The sequence below is a fragment of the Dermacentor silvarum genome, chromosome 7, assembly GCF_013339745.2.
Source record: "Dermacentor silvarum isolate Dsil-2018 chromosome 7, BIME_Dsil_1.4, whole genome shotgun sequence".
NCBI lineage: Eukaryota > Metazoa > Arthropoda > Arachnida > Ixodida > Ixodidae > Dermacentor > Dermacentor silvarum.
Genome location: NC_051160.1, coordinates 174,871,277 through 174,891,567, shown reverse-complemented (window position 1 = coordinate 174,891,567; position 20,291 = coordinate 174,871,277). Strand labels below are relative to the sequence as shown.

General features: G+C 50.1%; 1 protein-coding gene across 1 annotated transcript; it reads right to left on the bottom strand.

Moving 5' to 3' along the window:
- Positions 1-11,815: 11,815 nt before the first annotated feature.
- On the bottom strand, positions 11,816-13,057 carry LOC119459354 (uncharacterized). Its single transcript, XM_037721159.1, has one exon. It carries the CDS (start codon positions 13,055-13,057, stop codon positions 11,816-11,818), a length of 1,242 nt encoding a protein of 413 aa, XP_037577087.1.
- Positions 13,058-20,291: the final 7,234 nt, after the last annotated feature.

Below are 20,291 nucleotides of genomic sequence, written 5' to 3'. Positions count from 1 at the left end.
ATGCTGCATTCCGCTTCCCCTTTATTTTCAGATTATCTTGGTGGTTGCTTGAGTAATTCTTTCCTTCGTTTATGTGTACGCCGAGGCACTTATATTGCTTCACTGTGGGTATTACTTGCTGTTGAATTGACACCACGAAGTTACTTCACTAGATTACTTCACTAGATGATGATGATGATGATTTATTGGCATCCCCTTTGAAACGGGGCGGCGACAAATAGTCACCTAGCCTGCTTGATTTAATGAGGTATACTATACATGTTCTTTATCTAGCATTTTTGTATACCTCTCATTATTTTTCTTTTTCAAAAATTTTCCTTGTACCGCTGCCTATGATTTTAAGAGATCAGGTCGTATCCATCTTTTCCCTGCTTTTTTTCCACCAGTACTCTAATCGTCTCTTGCTGATCTCTACGGCTGATCTGTTTATGTTTCCTTCCACTTTAAACCCAAGCGCTTCTGGGAGTTGCACGTTACCTACGGTTCTCGCTGGGTGGATCCTGTCGCATTCCATTAGGATGTGCTGAGTGGTCTCTGGATCTTTACTGCAGCATACACATGTCTCATCTAGTTCCGAATATTTGTTCCGATATGTTTTCGTCCTTAGGCAACCGGCTCGAGCCTCAAATAGCAAGGCACTGCCCTTGGTGTTATCGTACAGATTTTCCCTTCTCATTTCTTTCTTCTCATTCTTGTAAATATCAATTGTCCTTTTCGTTTCCATTCTTTGCATCCAATTCACGGTCTCTATTTCTCTCACTTTCTTTCTGATGACTCCTGGTTGTCTATTACAGTTTCCAGTATCCTGTCAACTTCCTTGACCTCTTGCTCCATTCTGTGTCCACGCTTTTCATGTAGAGATACTTGTGCACTTTAGCCGCCCATTTATTTTCATTCATGTTCCTGAGCCTTTCTTCAAAACTAATTTTGCTTTGTGCTTCTCTGACTTCAAAAGAGGCCCAACCCATGTCACCATGCACTGTCTCATTTCTCGTATTACCGTGTGCTCCCAAAGCCAACCAGCCTACTGATCTTTGGTTAACTTCCAAACCCGCCAATATATCCGCTTTTAAGCATATAATGGTATTTGCGAATGTTAGCGCTGGCACCATTACTCCTTTCCAGATTCCACGCACCACCTCATACTTATTGTGGCCCCACAGTGCTCTGTGTTTCATTATTGCTACATTCCGCTTTCCCTTTATTTTCAGATTATCTTGGTGGTTGCTTGAGTAATTCTTTCCTTCGTTTATGTGTACGCCGAGGTACTTATATTGCTTCACTATGGGTATTACTTGCTGTTGAATTGACACCACGAAGTTACTCGTGTGTTCATTAAAGATCATAATACCTGATTTCTCTGTGCTAAACTTAAGGCCTAGATTTGTCGCTGCGTTCCCACAGATATTCGCAAGTATCTGTAAATCTTTTTTATTGTCCACTAGTAGCACAATGTCGTCTGCGGACATCAGTCCAGGGACCTTCTGTTGCACCATTTGTCCATTACGCATGTAGGATAAATCAAAACCTAATTCGTTGTTTTCCAGTCGTCTTTCTATGCCCTTGACGTAAAGCGTGAACAACAATGGTGACAGAGGGCATCCTTGCTTCAATCCTTGGTGAATTTCCACCATTTCATTTCCTTTTCGGCCTTCCCATGCCACTTGTACTTGGTTGTCTCGATATATCTCCCTCAGCAGCTCCACGAAATCGTCATCTATGCCTTCGCATTGAAGAATATCCCACAACAATTCCCTGTCTACGTTGTCATAAGCTCCTTTAATATCTAGAAATGCTATCCATAAAGATCTTTTCTGAGCTACTGAAATCTCTATGCACTGAGTTAGTACAAACATATTGTCTTCTAAGCGTCTGCCTGGCCTGAACCCATTATGTAGTTCCCCCAATACACCGTTTTCCTCCACCCACTTCGACAGTTCTAATTTTATGGCTTGCATTGCCATTCTATATATCACCGACGTTACTGTAACTGGCCTGTACGAGCTCATCTTATCCTTATCTCCTTGGCCTTTGTAGATGAGATTCATCTTGCTTTCATGCCATCCAACGGTATTATTCTTTGTTCTAATCACTTGCTCTATGGCATTAGTCAGCAGTGCCTTGCTTTTTGGACCGAGGTTTTTGATTAGCTGTATTGGGATTTCATCGGGTCCTGCTGCCGTGTTGTTAGGGACATTTTCTGCTGCCTTTTTCCAATAAAAGCTTTCTATGCTAAATTTTGATCTCCCAGGCCTCTCTGTTGTTGCTGGATCTGTTGTCTTAACTACTCTTTTTCTCGTGCAGAAGTTATGCCTGATAACGTCTGTGATGTACCGCAGCGCATCATCGCCTTCATAGATGTTACCGTCTTCATCCCTTATAGCCGTTTGCGAGTTTCTAGTTGGAACTGCGAGTGCTTTTATATGGTTCCAGAATCTTTTTGGGGTGCCTTTGTCTATTTGTGAATGTTATGCACCCAACGTTCACTTGCGCATTTAATTTTCTCTTGCACGAGCTCACTCGCAACCCTTTTCTTTTCTCGGTATGTATTCCATCTAAGCAGCACCTCTTCTTGTAATCCCAACTTTTTGGCTTCTCGATTAACCCTAGATGCCTCTTTACGCTCTTCTATAGCTTGTTTAATTTCCTTGTTCCACCACTTACGTGGTTTCCTCTTTCCAATCAAACAATTGTTTGCCGTGTCCGCCTTATTTCATGCTGCATAACCTCCACCAGTTCCTTATATTCCCAGACTGCTGGAGGAAAAGCCTCAATTTTCTTCTCTATGTTGTTTGCGATCTCTGTTATTTGCTCATCATTCATTTTTAAAAACTCTTAGGCTATTGGTTCATGTTCTGCGCTGGTATCTCGCCCAAACTTTAATGCTAAACGTCTATGATCGCTTCCCAGGCTATTTTTTCCATTTTCGTCTATTATCATTTGGTCTAGTTGTTCGTAGACCATTTCTGAGACTAAGGCGTAGTCGATACATGACTGCCTGTTTCCGCATTGCCACGTTACCTGTCCATGACACTTATTCTCCCTGTTAACTACTATAAGGTTTTGTTCATCACACAAACCCAGCACTAGAGAGCGTTGTAATGAATAGATGCGTCTAAATCGTCCATGTGCGTGTTCATATCTCCCACTTATATCACCTGGCCCGAATTACGGAACTCATTAATATCGCTTCTAATGCAATCGACCAATTCCTTATTTTTTTTCTCTGCTATCACTACCTGTCCATAGGTGCGCTACTCCCAGCCACGTCTTTTTACCTTGCCATGTACCACTAATCCATAAATGCTCTTTACATGTCTCGTTTACCCTTCGCCACTTCAGACCTCGCCTAATTAGTACGCCTACGCTCCGCCTTTCCTTGACCCGGTCATTCTGTTGCACCCTTCCCATACAAAGTTGTCAATAACAGGCGGCTGCTCCAAACCTCGTAGATGCGTTTCGGTCAAGGAGTACACGCTAATCGCTTCGTCATTCAGTTGCGTTTGAATTTGCAGCCATTTTTCCTGCTTGCGAACATCCTGCATGTTAATGTAGCAAATGTTACCTTCTCTATTCTTATCCTTTCTGCGTCTTTTCCTGACTCCTGGTCGCCTAATGCTGCCCTTTACTGGTGTTTCGCTATGTTCAATACTCAATCCTGCTTCCTGATTGCCTGGGGCCCGCCTAAAAAAGCTACAGCTCGTACCGTGAATCGACGTCCGACCGGTGTTGCTACACTTTCACTAAAATGTATCCCGTCAACCACAAAAGCGCCTTCGCGGCCTGCTCGGTGCACTTCTCGGTTGATGTCAATGACCGTAAAATTCATTGCTTTAGCTAGTGTCCAAATTTCCCTGTTTACTGCAGGAACTGCTCTTTCAATTTTATAACCCTGCCTTTCAACCTCTGGCACCGTGCACACCGCGATTTGTACTTCCTTTGAAACATTCCGCAGGTCGGTGACCCCTTTGGCTATTTGCTTTGTGATCCCTGCTCCTCGTCCGTGCAGTACGTCAATAACTCCGTCCCTTTATCACCACTAGGTGTCTCTCCTCCATTGTGTCACTACCTGTCCACTCTCACGAGTGAAACAGACGGGAGCGGACTTGTCGAGTTGAGGTGCCATTTCAGCGCAGCAGGAGCAGCGTGCCAAAGAGATAAGTTTTGTTATTTTATATTTCATTTTTGCTTTTTATAGGAGGGTTAGCTTAGCCAAGCAATCTTTATAAATTACTTTAATGCTTTTTCACTTTCTTGGTCTTCTCGCTTAGATAAAGGTAGGTAAAGAATAATTGTTTTTTTTTTGCCCCATCTACGCCTTGTTAGTACGAGATGATGCTTGGTACTAGGGGGAACCCACGCGTGCGTTGTTCTGAGTGCGAGCGTTCCTACGCGCTGGAAGAAACGCGGTTTAAGTCAGCACGCGAAGCGAATGGTGCAGATTTTATCTGTAGGATGTGTGTGCTAGGGTCGCGGCTAGACCGCCTAGAGCAAGACAAGGATAAGTTAGCTAAGCGGGTTGGAATGCTAGAAAAAGACCTTAAAATCGAGCAGAAGCAGAGGAAGGAGGCAGAAGAAAAGCTAGCTAACGCAAAAATCCAGCTGAGCGCCACCATTCTGCATAGCAATGATGAACGCATCGAGGCGAGCACCGAGAACGGAGCGGGCTCCGATGCGAGTGCAGAGACAGCCTAACCCGCCACGCCGGGAAGCAGTGGCGGAAACGTCAGTGATAGTCAGGAAGGGGATACCACTGACGCGGCCGGGGAAGAAAACAAAGCCAAGGGCAAGGATAAGAAAGGAGGGGAGGGCATTGTGACTTCGGGGGCAGCTTTCGGCGATGAGGGGGAGGAAAGCGTCGAGTTGTCTTTGTTGGGGATTCCAACTTGCGTAAAGTAGAACCGGCGATAGCAGAGAGGGTAGGGGCAGACGAACGAGTTCAGGTTAGCGCGCTTCCGGGAAAGCCGATTAGAGAGGTGATAGCGAAGGCCAAGGAACGCATGTGGGACACAATGGAGGAGAGACACCTAGTGGTAATAATGGGCGGAGTGATTGACGTACTGCACGGACGAGGAGCAGGGATCACAAAGCAAATAGCCAAAGGGGTCACCGACCTGCGGAATGTTTCAAAGGAAGTACAAATCGCGGTGTGCACGGTGCCAGAGGTTGAAAGGCAGGGTTATAAAATTGAAAGGGCAGTTCTTGCAGTAAACAGGAAAATTTGGATTCTAGCTAAAGCAATGAATTTTACGGTCATTGACATCAACCGAGAAGTGCACCGAGCAGGCCGCGAAGGCGCTTTTGTGGTTGACGGGATACATTTTAGTGAAAGTGTAGCAACACCGGTCGGACGTCGATTCGCGGTACGAGCTGTAGCTTTTTTAGGCGGGCCCCAGGCGATCAGGAAGCAGGATTGAGTATTGAACATAGCGAAACACCAGTAAAGGGCAGCATTAGGCGACCAGGAGTCAGGAAAAGACGCAGAAAGGATAAGAATAGAGAAGGTAACATTTGCTACATTAACATGCAGGATGTTCGCAAGCAGGAAAAATGGCTGCAAATTCAAACGCAACTGAATGACGAAGCCATTAGCGTGTACTCCTTGACCGAAACGCATCTACGAGATTTGGAGCAGCCGCCTGTTATTGACAACTTTGTATGGGAAGGGTGCAACAGAATGACCGGGTCAAGGAAAGGCGGAGGCGTAGGCGTACTAATTAGGCGAGGTCTGAAGTGGCGAAGGGTAAACGAGACATGTAAAGAGCATTTATGGATTAGTGGTACATGGCAAGGTAAAAAGACGTGGCTGGGAGTAGCGTACCTATGGACAGGTAGTGATAGCAGAGAAAAAAATAAGGAATTGGTCGATTGCATTAGAAGCGATATTAATGAGTTCCGTAATTCGGGCCAGGTGATATAAGTGGGAGATATGAACACGCACATGGACGATTTAGACGGATCTATTCATTCAGGTTAGAAAATTCGCAGGCGCAAGTTGGAATACGCTAGCGCAAGACAGGGGTAATTGGAGATCGCAGGGAGAGGCCTTCGTCCTGCAGTGGACATAAATATAGGCTGATGATGATGATGATGATGATTCATTACAACGGCTCTCTAGTGCTGGATTTGTGTGATGAACAGAACCTTATAGTAGTTAACAGGGAGAATAAGTGTCATGGACAGGTAACGTCGCAATGCGGAAACAGGCAGTCATGTATCGACTACGCCTTAGTCTCAGAAATGGACTACGAACAACTAGACCAAATGATAATAGACGAAAATGGAAAAAATAGCCTGGGAAGCGATCATAGACGTTTAGCATTAAAGTTTGGGCGAGATACCAGCGCAGAACATGAACCAATAGCCTAAGAGTTTTTAAAAATGAATGATGAGCAAATAACAGAGATCGCAAACCACATAGAGAAGAAAATTGAGGCTTTTCCTACAGCAGTCTGGGAATATAAGGAACTGGTGGAGGTTATGCAGCATGAAATAAGGCGGACACGGCAAACAATTGTTTGATTGGAAAGAGGAAACCACGTAAGTGGTGGAACAAGGAAATTAAACAAGCTATAGAAGAGCGTAAAGAGGCATCTAGGGTTAATCGAGAAGCCAAAAAGTTGGGATTACAAGAAGAGGTGCTGCTTAGATGGAATACATACCGAGAAAAGAAAAGGGTTGCGAGTGAGCTCGTGCAAGAGAAAATTAAATGCGCAAGTGAACGTTGGGTGCATAACATTCACAAATAGACAAAGGCACCCCAAAAAGATTCTGGAACCATATAAAAGCACTCGCAGTTCCAATTAGAAACTCGCAAACGGCTATAAGGGATGAAGACGGTAACATCTATGAAGGCGATGATGCGCTGCGGTACATCACAGACGTTATCAGGCATAACTTCTGCACGAGAAAAAGCGTAGTTAAGACAACAGATCCAGCAACAACAGAGAGGCCTGAGAGATCAAAATTTAGCACAGAAAGCTTTTATTGGAAAAAGGCAGCAGAAAATGTCCCTAACAACACGGCAGCAGGACCCGATGAAATCCCAATACAGCTAATCAAAAACTTCGGTCCAAAAAGCAAGGCACTGCTGACTAATGCCATAGAGCAAGTGATTAGAACAAAGAATAATACCGTTGGATGGCATGAAAGCAAGATGAATCTCATCTACAAAGGCCAAGGAGATAAGGATAAGATGAGCTCGTACAGGCCAGTTACAGTAACGTCGGTGATATATAGAATGGCAATGCAAGCCATAAAATTAGAACTGTCGAAGTGGGTGGAGGAAAACGGTGTATTGGGGGAACTATAGAATGGGTTCAGGCCAGGCAGACGCTTAGAAGACAATATGTTTGTACTAACTCAGTGCATAGAGATTTCAGTAGCTCAGAAAAGACCTTTATGGATAGCATTTCTAGATATTAAAGGAGCTTATGACAACGTAGACAGGGAATTGTTGTGGGATATTCTTCAATGCGAAGGCATAGATGACGATTTCGTGGAGCTGCTGAGGGAGATATATCAAGACAACCAAGTACAAGTGGCATGGGAAGGCCGAAAAGGAAATGAAATGGTGGAAATTCACCAAGGATTGAAGCAAGGATGCCCTCTGTCACCATTGTTGTTCACGCTTTACGTCAAGGGCATAGAAAGACGACTGGAAAACAACGAATTAGGTTTTGATTTATCCTACATGCGTAATGGACAAATGGTGCAACAGAAGGTCCCTGGACTGATGTCCGCAGACGACATTGTGCTACTAGTGGACAATAAAAAGATTTACAGATACTTGCGAATATCTGTGGGAACGCAGCGACAAATCTAGGCCTTAAGTTTAGCACAGAGAAATCAGGTATTATGATCTTTAATGAACACACGAGTAACTTCGTCGTGTCAATTCAACAGCAAGTCACATTAGACGCCGACAGCCCAGGCCCCTAAAGTGCTCCGCACTTAAAAGTCATTTCGTTCCAAAGAGTTGTAGATGTGAGAAGCCGCATCCCAGCTCCTTTCTAGCGACCGGCTGACGGCCAAATGGCCTGCCGAGCAACTCACGCTGCTTCGCCTTGCAGGCCGAACTTGTAGGGTGGTGGTGAAAACATTTATTTTAGGAAAATACAGGAGTTGACCCCCGAAGGGGGGACACCTAAGTGGACTCCCTAGTCCGGGATTCCATTGGAGATGGCCGCCGCTCGGGCACGCGCCACCAGGGCGCGCTGGGCGCACAAGGTAGAGCAGCTGAGCAGGGTCTCCTCCCTGGCCTCTCGTGTGGGAACGGGAAAAGGGGGGGGAGAGAGGAAAAGAGAAAGAGGGGCATGCTGCAACCATGTGGTAGGTGTCGGCCAGGACCCCACAATGGCGACAGTGCCCACTTGTATTAGGCAAAAAAAGGCGAGCCACGGCAGGACACAACAGGGTGTTGGTCTGTAAGCGGCGCAGCGTTCGCTCATCGGCCTTAGACAAACCCCGGACCGGGGCCGGAAAAAGCCGACGACCATCGCGGTAATAGGCCAAGATTTCTCGAAACGATGTGAGCAACTGGGTTGCAGGATCAGGCGAGGTGGGAGAAGGGGTAACGGCCCGGGGAAGAAGCGCGCGGGCGGCCGCATTGGCGGCCTCGTTACCAGGAAGACCCTCGTGTCCCGGGGACCAGACAAGTCGGACGGGGTGAGGTACGAAACGCCAGGAGGCGGCCCGGAGTAGGTGAGCCGCGAGGGGCGAGACAGAACCGGCAAGGTATCGGGAGCAGGCAGAGCGCGAGTCCGAGATGATGACCCTTGCGTTGGGGTGGGAGGCCGCCAAGGCAATGGCCACCTCCTCCGCCTGAGTTGAAGTAGAGGCCCGAAAGGAGAGGCCATCAATCGTGTTTCCCTCGTGGATCACGGCAGCCGAAAAGTAGCCAGAGGGGGAAGGACCCGCGACATCCACATAGAAGACACCGGGGCGAGATCCGTGTTGGGATGTAAGGGCACGAACACGTGCGGCCCGACGAGCAGGGTGGAAGACAGTATCCATATTACGAGGGAGAGGGGCAACCCAGAGTTTCTGGCGCCAAGAGTCGGGAATCCGATCGGGGGGCGCCGGAGGAAGAATAGGTTGAAGAGCAAGGCGCGCAAGCAGATGGCGCCCAGGGGACGTCTGAGACAGGTGACCAAGTTGGTTAACGAGGTGAGCCTCCCGAAGCTCCGAGTAGGAGTTGTGCACCCCCAAAGCCGCAAAACGACGGTTGGAAGTGGACACCGGGAGGTCCAGCGCACGCTTATGCACAGACCGGATGAGAGCATCCAGCTGGGCCTCGTGGTGGCGACCGAGACAGAGGTAGGGGGCTGCGTACATGATCCGACTGATGACGAACGCTTGGGCCAAACGAAGGGCATCCCGCCCTCGCAGACCGCCACGTTTCGTAGACACCCGACGAATCATGTGGCTCACCTGCTCCCCCATACGGCGGAGGCGGGTAAGGGTAGAGCCCGGGTTGAGAGAGGACGAAATAAAAAGTCCCAGAACACGGAGCTCGGTGACCACGGGGATGGGACCCGTGGGCAAGGAGAGCCGGGGTGGGGGTAAAGAGGAGAGAGAAAGAAGTGCCGATTTCTGCGGGGCGCACTCCAGGCCACAAGAGGTGGCGTAAGTGTCCACTATAGAAGCAGCCTGTTGAAGACGCTGCTCGATTTGAGCGGGGTTGCCAGAATTAGTCCAGACGGTGATGTCATCGGCGTAAAGTGCGTGTTGGATACCCTCCACCTGGGCCAGAAGAGCAGGAAGGCGTAGCATGGCCAGATTAAAGAGGAGTGGAGAGAGAACCGCTCCCTGAGGTGTGCCCCGCGTGCCCATGGGGTACGGCCCGTGTTCAGAGTCATCGACGCGGATGAAGGCAGAGCGGTGAGAAAAGAAAGCGCGGATGTATGCGAACGCTTTTGAGCCGCAATGTGTCGTGTTGAGATTGGCGAGGATACTACTATGTGTGACGTTGTCAAATGCGCCGCGCAGGTCGAGCGCAAGAATGGCTTTGTCGTTGTGGCGCATAGTAGTAGGATCAATAATGTCGCGGTGAAGCTGGAGGAGGACGTCTTGCGCGGACAGATGCGGGCGGAAGCCGCACACTGTGTCCGCGAAGGTCCCCTCCCGCTCCAGGTAGGCGGAAAGGCGATCCCTAACCATCGCTTCCATGAGTTTCCCTACACAAGAGGTGAGAGAAATGGGGCGGAGGGCCTCAATGTGAACGGGGTTGCCAGGTTTGGGTATAAATGTAACGAGAGAGGTGGTCCATTCTGTGGGGAGGGGGCACCCATCCCAGACAGAATTCATGAGGTGAAGAAGGGAGAGATAGGCCGAGTCGGGAAGGTTAGCCAGCAGGGTGACCGTGATGCCATCGCGACCCGGGGCCGTACCCCGTCTCATTTTGGCCAACGCAGCCCGAAGGTCAGGCAGCGTGAAGGGAGCATCAAGCTCAGGGTTGGGATGGCCCGAGTACTGATACTCCGGCCCAACCAGGTCCACCGTGCGACAGAGGTACCGGTCGCGCAGCTTGTCCGCGAGCTGAGCCGAGGTGCCAGGGAACCCGTGCAGAGCGCGGCGCAGTTGTCGTTGTGTTTCCCCTCGCGTGGAAGAGGGATCCAGAAGGCTCCGAAAGAGGCGCCACGTCCCCCTGGAACCAATCTGACCTGCGGCCTTCGTGCAGGTTTCGACCCAGTTTGTATCACTGAGGTGGGCAGCATAAGCAGCCGCTTCCTCTGTGAGGGCAGCAATGTGGGCTTTGAGCTTGCGATTCAACTTGTGGCGACGCCAGCGGCGCAAGAGGCCGCGGCGAGCGTCCCAAAGGTGGAGAAGGTGCGGGTCCACGGCGGGAGCAGCCTGAGTTGTCTGTATGACACGGGTGTGAGAGCGTTCAGTCGAGAGGGCATGGGCGGCCCAGGCGGAGTACCCGTCGGGGGAGGACAGGGGAAGGAAAGGCTGGGTTCGAAAAGCAGGCCAGTCCGTGAGGCGGGCCGTACCCCATGTTTTGCGCACTATCCGCGTGGAGAAGGCGATTCGCAGCAGACAGTGGTCGCTACCAAGAGACTCCTCGAGGTTCTCCCAAGTAGCGTCCCGGATATGTTTGGTGAGAGAGAGGTCCGGACACGTGTCACGAGTAACCGAGTTGCCCCCCCGCGTGAGACAAGCCGGGTCCGTGAGCAACGTGAGACCGAGCGTGGAGATAAGCTCCTTGAGCTTACGGCCCCGGGCCTTCTCATAGTGGTAGCCCCAGTGCAGACTGGGGGCATTGAAGTCCCCAACAATGACCAGGGGGTCACGAGCAGCGGTGTTAAGGGCGCGATAAAAGAGTTCCGAGAAGGTGACGCACGGAAGATGAGGAGGGCAATAGACATTAAGAACATGAATTGGGGGGTCACGGCGCCGCGAGGGGAGCACCGTAACCATGGAGTAATCGTGTTGGAGTGTGAGATCGAGATCGACTTGCACCGCTGTATAAGATTTGTGGACGAGGATACTGGTCGTCGGGCCCCCTGAGTAAGAACAGTAGCTAGAAAGAGAAGGATTGAGACCAGCCTCCTGGAGAGCCAGGACGGCCGGCAGAGAGCCCCGGGATTGAAGGAAGAGGAGTAGGTGAGAGCGCTTCTGCCTATTCCCGAAACCGCGACAGTTCCACTGGATGAGCTCGAATTGTGACGAAGGCAAGGAGCTCGAGCAAGGCACCGCCATAGTGAAAGAGACGAGTTAGGGGTCGTCCTCCATCGCCTGGGCCGGCACCAGGACCGGGTCTGGTACTGGAGGAGCAGGAGAGGGAGGAATGAGTACCGGGTTGAAGGGGGTGTTAGCGGTCCCAGCGAGTTTGCGGCGGCGCGGGGTGGCGTTGGGAGACGCCGAGCGCGAGCGCGACTTTTTGAACCGTGAATTGAGAGCACGCCCATATCTGGACGGCCTTGAGAACCTCAGCTGTAATTTTTGGCACGATGGTCTCTCCGATGCGTTGAATGAGCAGATCGGGTAGGGCTCGTAGTGCACGCTCCATGGTAAGGCTGCGTTGTTCGAGACCCGTGAGACGGTCTTGAATGGGAAGAGTAGTATCGATCGGAGGAAGATCATCCAGGGGGACCTGAATTGGGGGAAGGGCCGAGGAGGGATCTTGCGAGACCGTGGCGGCGACTGCCCGAGTTTGCGGGTGCTCCTGGGAGGGAGGCCCGGGGGGAGAAGAAGAACTGGGGTTGGGATGGGGGGAAACGGCCACTGAGGCAAGTGGAAGGGCCGACTTGGGTTGGGGGGGAAGGAGTTGGGAGCGAAGGGACTCGAGTTGCTTGGCCAGAGCAGCGACCTGGCGCTGAAGCTCGGAGTTCTGCCGCTGGAGAGTAAGTTCAAGCGGGGTGGGGGCAGCGGAGGGAATGGAGGGGAGAGGCCTGGAGGCAACCCCTGCCCAGCTACTCACCTGAGGTGGAGCCGCGAGTGGCGGGAAGTGTTCCGGAGTAGCCGGTGGCGGGGCCTTGGACCGGGAGCCGGACTTGGGTTGAGTCAAGGGCGCGTGGCCTTGATGGGGAGTACGAGGTGGTGGCGAGGCCGGGTGTGAAGAGACCGGCTGGGAGGGCTTGATAGGCTTACGGTACTTGCCGGGGCAGCCCCGTGCCCCGGTTTCGTGCGGCCCGGTGCACAGGATGCAGCGGGGTTGGCAGTCATGTTGAGCGAGGCCCTCAGGCGTGGTAGGCACCTGGGAGCCGCAGCGGGAGCAGAAGCCCGGTTTGGGGCTGGGGCAAGCCGTGGCCCTGTGGCCAATGGTGCCGCAGCAAGAACATACAGGAACCGTCTTCTTATAGAGGCGGACGTAGGCCACCTGGCAGCGGTAGAAGATGAAACGCGGGACCTTCGGGCCTTCGAAGGTCACAACCGCCACGTTGGAGTCCCCGAGTTTGCGGGCCGCGAGGATAGTGCCTTTCGGCCACTCCAGATTCGGCTTGATGCTCGAGGACGATGCAGCCGGGTCGATGTTGATGACGCCGCGGCAGATGTCCCCAGACGCCTTGGCGTGGCCCCGAAACGGGAGCTGCTGGTCCCCTATGGGTAGCATGATGTCACCAAGGAGTCGTTGAGCAATAGGGATCGAGGTGAGGCTGCACACTAGCACATTTTAGTCCCACACTGGCCACACGTGGAGGTCGGCAGCCGAGCAGTCCCCCAGAAAGGCACGCACCGCGTCACCAGCGCGTTCCGATGGGAGCACCGTCTTGAGGTCAAATGAGGCACGCGGTTTGAGCACAACGATGAGGTCATCACGTCCTATGCGGGGCGTGTATCGGGGCCGCCAAGCAGGCTTACGTGGCGCCTGAGGAGGAGACGAGTTGGGAGCATCTCCTGGGAGAAGGTGCGTCGACATTCCCGCAAACGCCGGTTGCGAGGCCGCCGGCGTCCCCTTGAGCTTGGGCGTCTTGGGAGGGACTTGCGTTGCTTGCGTTGCCAAAGTTGGATCATATCTTCAAGATACTCATGTTCGGTAGGGACATCCTGGTCCGCCGGGGTGACATCCATGGTAACCACTCGATGTGAGGCAGGATCGTAGCCCGTAACCGGGGTTGAAGCCGCCATCGCCGGGGAAGAAGTCCGGCGAGGCCCGTCGGCGCGCCGCAGCTGTTAGGCTACGCGCCCCCGAACGCTGGGAGAATCTCCAAAGGGCCCGGAATTGGAGAAAAATGGTCCCACCGAGACGAAAGTGGGGTCCAAATGGAGCCCTGGGCTTGCAGAAGACGATGGTACCAAGCTTACGGGGATCTGTGGTGATGGACTGCAGTAGCCAAGGGGCATCTGCGGAGCTGAGGCGAAGTACGTCCGTCGCCGCCGAACGCCCGCCTCCCTCCGCCGAACTTGTAAGATCTCCTTCGTGCGTCCGGTACCACACGCGTGCCATCCCTTTCAGGTAAAATATCGCGTTGGCTTAGATCAGCGTGGGGTCCCACCTGTTGTGGTCGCTGATGCGCTCGTACATGTCGATCGCACTCTTCGACATCCAAGCCATCCGGGCCAGAATAGGTTCCCGGGTTTCGTGGGCGCAAAAGAATCACAGGAGCTGGTGGATGTGGCACCGTCGTCACTTCGCTGGTCATCGCGGAGCAACCAAGACGGCGACCACTTCGAAGTTCCGTGCTTGGTTGAAGGAGCCGGCCCGTTGGCAGGTTTACCCAGCACTTCCACCAATAAAGATGTTACGGGAATAACGTGTATTTAGAAATTACAACTATAATAAGGGTTCAACAGCCACAAGCAGCGGCGACGGATGCAAGGCTGTCGCGAGCCTCTGGCTACTTGGTCGCCGTCGTCCTACCGACAGTAGTAGCCCCTTCACTGTCTGGCGGCAATATGTTCAAGTAACTTACAGCATATGCATGATGAGGAAATGGGACGATAGTTATCAGGTGAGTTTTTACAATGAAGCTGTTAAGGGCTAGGTTCCCCAGCATCGTGTCCACACGTAGAAAAAAACTATCATCAGCAACTGCTTTGGCTCCATGTGGGTGGTAGTTTCCCGCCAGTTGTGCCTTAGCACAGGTGTCCTAACGGATGATGGATGGCCCATTGTTATACCCCTCGCCACCGCCGATGCCTCTTCACAAGTGTCTCGATACTCGGCGGCGGCATGTCCCACCAATCGTTGTGCCCTTTTGTTATGTGACGTAGAGATCGCGTTGTTATTAGCAGTTGCCCTTTGAACTCTCTATGAGACGGGCGCTCGTATAACCACACCTTCCAGGTTCCTGACGATGCCGTGCAGTGTGCCGCGGCTATGAACGCTGTGGCTCATGTTGATATGATGATGTAGTGGACTTGGCGCAACGAACGCACTACTTGGCCATCGTGCGTGGCGAGAACAAGACGCCGGTTTCCGTGCTTTTTAACGAACATGCCGACGACACTCAATATAGCCAATAATGATAATATATAAATTCACTATAACAGATCCACCATAGTCAGATTCGCTGGCTTCCATCTTCACAGTAGTGTAACTGCTCTGAATTTTTTTTACCCGTTTTATAGACAGGAATGACCTTGGGTATTTTCCAGTCGGTAGACAGCTCTCCGGATGATAATGATTATTCAAAGACATGACACAAATTATGGCTGCAAATTGAAATGGTGTTTTTAAGAATTTTTTAATTTAGTTTGTCCACTCCAGCTGATGAGGATAACTTAAGGTTGTTAATGTGAGATGCAATACCATCGGGTCTATTCCTGATGGGCTCCATGAATGGGTGTTCGCAATCAGGAACGATTGGCATATTGAAATGGTTTTCCTTTGTAAACACTGATTGTTAAACGCAGTGGGACATTCAGTAAATAAGTTAGCTGTAAGCCATCAGTATTGTGTAGTGATATGGGGTCTTGTTTATTCAAAACTTCCTAGGATTAGTTTGCAAGAACGGCGCAATATCGCGAGCAACATACTTGTTTTTGGCAGTGGTAATAGCAGAGTAGTATGTTTTGAGACACTTTTTATGCTTATCCAACATAGGTGGAGGGGAAACAGATTTAGCTGTTATGTACAGGCGCTTCTTTTTGCTCCAACAAGAGCCTTGTTGAACCATCGATTAGATTTATCATTAGATATTGTAATGAGAGGAACATGCTTTTCTATCTGCGCAGACAGTTTGTGTTTGAAAGGCGACCAGTTATCTTCGGTACATTGTTCGTTTTTAGTGGGAAAAATACCTAATTGAAAAATGTGGTATGTCCAGTGTTATATTTCACCATTATTTGCTTTGCTATATTCTCGAATATTTTTGGTTCATTTACCTGCAAACAACAAACAAGGAACTAGGATATCAAATTGGAACAGGTTATGATCGCTAAATCCGTCAAGATACATAACCGCCCCTATCGTATCGGGGAGCAGTGGTTAGAACTCAATGTAGTATGTTAGAACCACGGGTATTCTGGCTTATCACTTGAAACAGGTAGAAATCTAGAGTTAGGTTGATGAATTCGGTTGCAGCATGACTAGTTGAAGACAAATTAGCCCAATCAATGTGAGGAAAATTGAAATCGCCAAACAAGTAGATGTCACTGAGAGAACAATTATCAACAGCAGCAGCAAAAATGTTAGTCCGGAGGTTATGAATGAAAGAAATCGGGGTCAGGTGGGCGGAAACACACGCAAATAGGTAAATTTGAAGTACTAGTTTCGCAGGCAGCCCATACTATTTCGAGATTACAGTTAGAGGTGATAGCAATAGATGGTAGCGTTCCTTTAATAGCAAGAAGCACCTTGCCTCCTCTTTTATCTGTACGGTCATGTCTGTAGATACAGTACGCATCGGCGTTAGGAAAAATTTCACTTTCTTTGATACCGGCATGCAACGAAGTTTCAGTTAAAGCTATTGTGTCAGATTCGCTATCTTGAAGACAGGAAAAAAGCTGATCGCGTTTAGGCATCACGCTTCGGATATTACAAAATGGAAGGGACAGTGTCGGAGCAGAGGTGTATGACGTGTGATGAGGACGCTCCCGCGCTCTCGTTACACTTCCTGGTTATGGTGTGATTAAAGTGACCAAATCAGTGGCGCTGTCGTTTGTACGTTTGTACGTTTGTTTGTCCATTTGAAGTTTATCAAATATGAATTGATAAGACTTGAACTGTGATTTTGCAAACTTGTTTAACTTGCTTCTCGCTTGACGAGTAGCAGCAGAAAAATCTTCGCGGACAGCAAAGCTGGTATTTTTCAGTTTGGGCCCATTAGAAAGGATCTTCTGTTTGTCTTTAAAAGAAAGGTCATCTGGGCTATGATCGGTCAAGTACTTGACTTGAATATCAGACTATGAACCCTTTCAAATTGGGCAAACAATTATTAAAATAATGAAAAAAAGCTCCTAGGGCCTTCACATTTTTATACAAGACGACTTATATTGCCCCTGGAAGAACGTCTTCCCAGCAATGCATTTCTGTTTAAAAGTGAAGCCGACTTTAAGGGGATCGATGTAAGCTTGGTCTTTGTAAGCTGGCTTTTCCACGTTCTGTGTTGCAGTGAATGAAGGCCCAACCGCATGCACGCGATATTCAAGCGACAGCGACAAGCGACGCGACAGGCACACCCTGTCGCGCTGTCGTGTCGCGGAGTGGAGCAACCACATGAACGCGACATCGCGAAAAAGAGTAGCGACGGATTTACATTGTTGTGCGAATAAATGTTATCTTGCGCGCGTAAAGAAATCTCAATTTTATCAAAAGGTCAATGTTTTATCTAGACCTAGCTAAAATATGCTATCATCCCCAGAGAAAATCTGTCCCATGCATCCCCAGTGGAACTCCGTCCCATGCCGCCAGCGTAAGGTGCCGTGGCGCCATCTGTTGAGTAAAACTTAAAACACTTTCTCGGCTCTCGGTGGCGTCTCAGGCCAACAGCGTCAAAACAAAACAACCGATCTCAATAATAACGACAAGAGAGCGCCGATACTTAGTCTTCAGCTAGCGATGAGGTGAAGCGATGACTGATTGTACTATTTATTTTTCGCTGTCACAGCAGAGAGCAAGTTGCAAGAGCGAATTCAGATCGAAGCGGGCAGACTGATTGCTGCCATGTTGTTGTGCAATCGCTGTCCCCAGCGGATGTCGTCGCGCTGACTTCCGGGCGACAAGCGATATTTTCTGGCTGGCCAGAAACCGGCGACACGACCAGCGACAGCGACGGATAGCCCTCCGCGACGGCAAAACCTGTCGCTCGTCGCCGTCGCTTGTCGCTGTCGCTCGAAAATCGCGTGCATGCGGTTGGGCCTTGAAGCCTACTTGCCGGTTGCGAACGATGCGATGCGAACGGGTCCCGATAACGCTGTCGCGTTATCACTTACGGGTGAAGCTTAAGCATCTTCCAATTTTTCTTTAACACCTGTGATTTCGTTGAGAATTGCAAGCTTGGCCAGCTTCACTTCTGTGGACAGTCTGCAAGAAGGTTTCAAATGCTTCCCTTTCAGTTGCATTCACAGGCCCAGGATTGCTTTCCGCGTCACACGACAATGAGAGTAGCATACCATAAAAAAACGACTGAAGCCAATACGACAAACAAATGTCGCAGTTTCACCAGAAAGGCGAAGCATCAATTGCGATAGTAACTTAGCAGAGAGCTATACGGAGTAAAGATAGTAGTTTTATCAGCTGTATAAACTTGGACATGCACCAGCACAAGCAACGCGCAGAACTTGTCGACGCCGTCACCGTTTCGCCCGCGTTCGCACCGAACGCGCGCGATGTTAGCGACTGTTGCCAGGGCATCTTGGGGTGGCTAGGAGGTTTTTGACGAGATCAGAACAGGAAACTCGTCAAGCATCGTCGGAAGTCTTTACCGCCTTCTCGCCTCGCAACGTTTTCATATAAATACGCATTTGGTGCCGCAGTTAAACGTCGACTCCCCTCCCTCCCTCCCGTCTCCCCATGGCCTTTCGCGCGAAGGAAGAAGTCGCGTTTGCTCTATATATATGGTGATTGTAAATGAGGAGAGAGACGCTTAATTCTGCAGCCCTTCAAGGAGCAGGGCGCCGAACGCGCGTTTGTTCGCCGTGCGTTCGCTCCCCGTGAAAGCGCGCGTCCCTCGCGCCCAGCGTACATACTCGCACATACAGCGTCCGGTGCGCGGCGACGATTTCATCGCCGTTTACGTCATACGGAACCTAACGGCAACGGCGACGACGACGGCAGAAATGATCTGTAAGTGTACATATAATTTCTATCGCAATAAAACATAACACGCTTCAGTGCATCTGTAATCTCTCTAGTGCACGACACCGCAAACAGCCAATAAACACTGCTCTTCACACAGATAGCGCCTTCTAAATAACTAACCTGCAAAATCCATGGCGGTAAGATTTACATGACGGTCACGGTGCCGTCACTCGATCTTATATGCGTCGTCGATGTGGGCGATAGCACCCACTTCACCTCCGTAACGAAGGTTTGGCGGGCCCAAGTAGTGTAGCAGACGACATGCAGTCACTCCTGGTCATGCCTGGTCACGCCGATACGCATCTATCCCTCACAGCACGTGCGCAGGTTTGCTTCGTTGCGCGGCTGCACTGGCTGCGCTGCCACTCCGCGGTACGTAGCCATGGTATATTTTGTGGACGCGTGTACGTCTGCCAAGGAGAACTTTAAAAGTTGCGCCTTTGCCGAAGTGTTTCCACACCGACAAAGCATGGAAAAGCATGCTTGTATCAGACGCGTCAGTGATAAGCTTGAGCAAAATTTATTGAACTGTCAAGTTTTAGAGAGCGACGGAACTTCAGTTTAATGGCTTGTGAAGCTCGTGGTGTGAACGTTTGTTGGCCTAGCTAAACGTCTCTTCGAAGTTTAGCGGCCCGTTGCAAGATGCCGCTCCTGAACAAAAGGTGGCTTTTTGCAGGTACTTGTTTTTCCATCTGCTTCCGGTTGGCCGTGATACACTTGCATGACACTTCTCACGCACAGATATGACAAAGGCGTGACGAAAGCGGAAAATGAAGATAACCCAATGCACCGCAATAAAATTCGTTTATTCAAAGTGGGACAATTTGTTGTGATACAAGAAAAAGAGCGAAATCGAAGATTTAGTGTCAAGTTGTTCTTAAACTGCGTACGGTAGATTTATGTGACGAACCCCAGTTATGTATTTTGTTGCTGTCAATGAGCCGCTAAAAAAAGGCGCAGTTTCACCCGAAAAGGCTGTTTTAGCCTGATTTCTGTGTATATATCCGGGTAGCCATCATGGATTGTTGCACGAATGCAAGCTGACGTCGCCGCGCCTCTGCTGGAGATGGCGATTTAAGCGGTGGCTGCGTCTAGGAAGCGGACCGGCCTCCAGAGCGATAGCGACTGCGACGGTACCAGTGTCTACTTGCTCAGCAGTGAGGACTTCTCCGATGACGAATTTCAGCTTGCGAGGAGCCGCAAGGCGAAACGAAGGAACACCAGGGCTTACCTGTCTTCAAGCACGTTGACTGTAGGACTGACTCAGAATTGCGCAGTCAGCACAATTCTATTTATGCCAGAACTAGCCATCGATAACCTGAAGCGACTCAACAGACAGGCTGTCTCAGTGCTTCTCGAAGCGGTGACGACAAATCAAGTCAAGGACATCACAGTCAACACACGAAAAGATGTCTTGGCTATTAACGTCGTACATGAGACTGCGCGGATCATTTTGAACAAATTTAGGGAACTTGGCAGCGTGAATGTCCGTTCGTATATTCATCTCGACAGTTACACCACTACTGGTGTCATCTACGACGTGGACGTCTCCATCTCCAGCGCCGACTTGCCGATTTTAGTTAAGCCAGCCGTTGATGGCTTC

Excerpts from the sequence above, each read along its gene's own strand:
- LOC119459354 (XM_037721159.1), bottom strand. The coding sequence starts at position 13,057 with ATGCTACCCATAGGGGACCAGCAGCTCCCGTTTCGGGGCCACGCCAAG.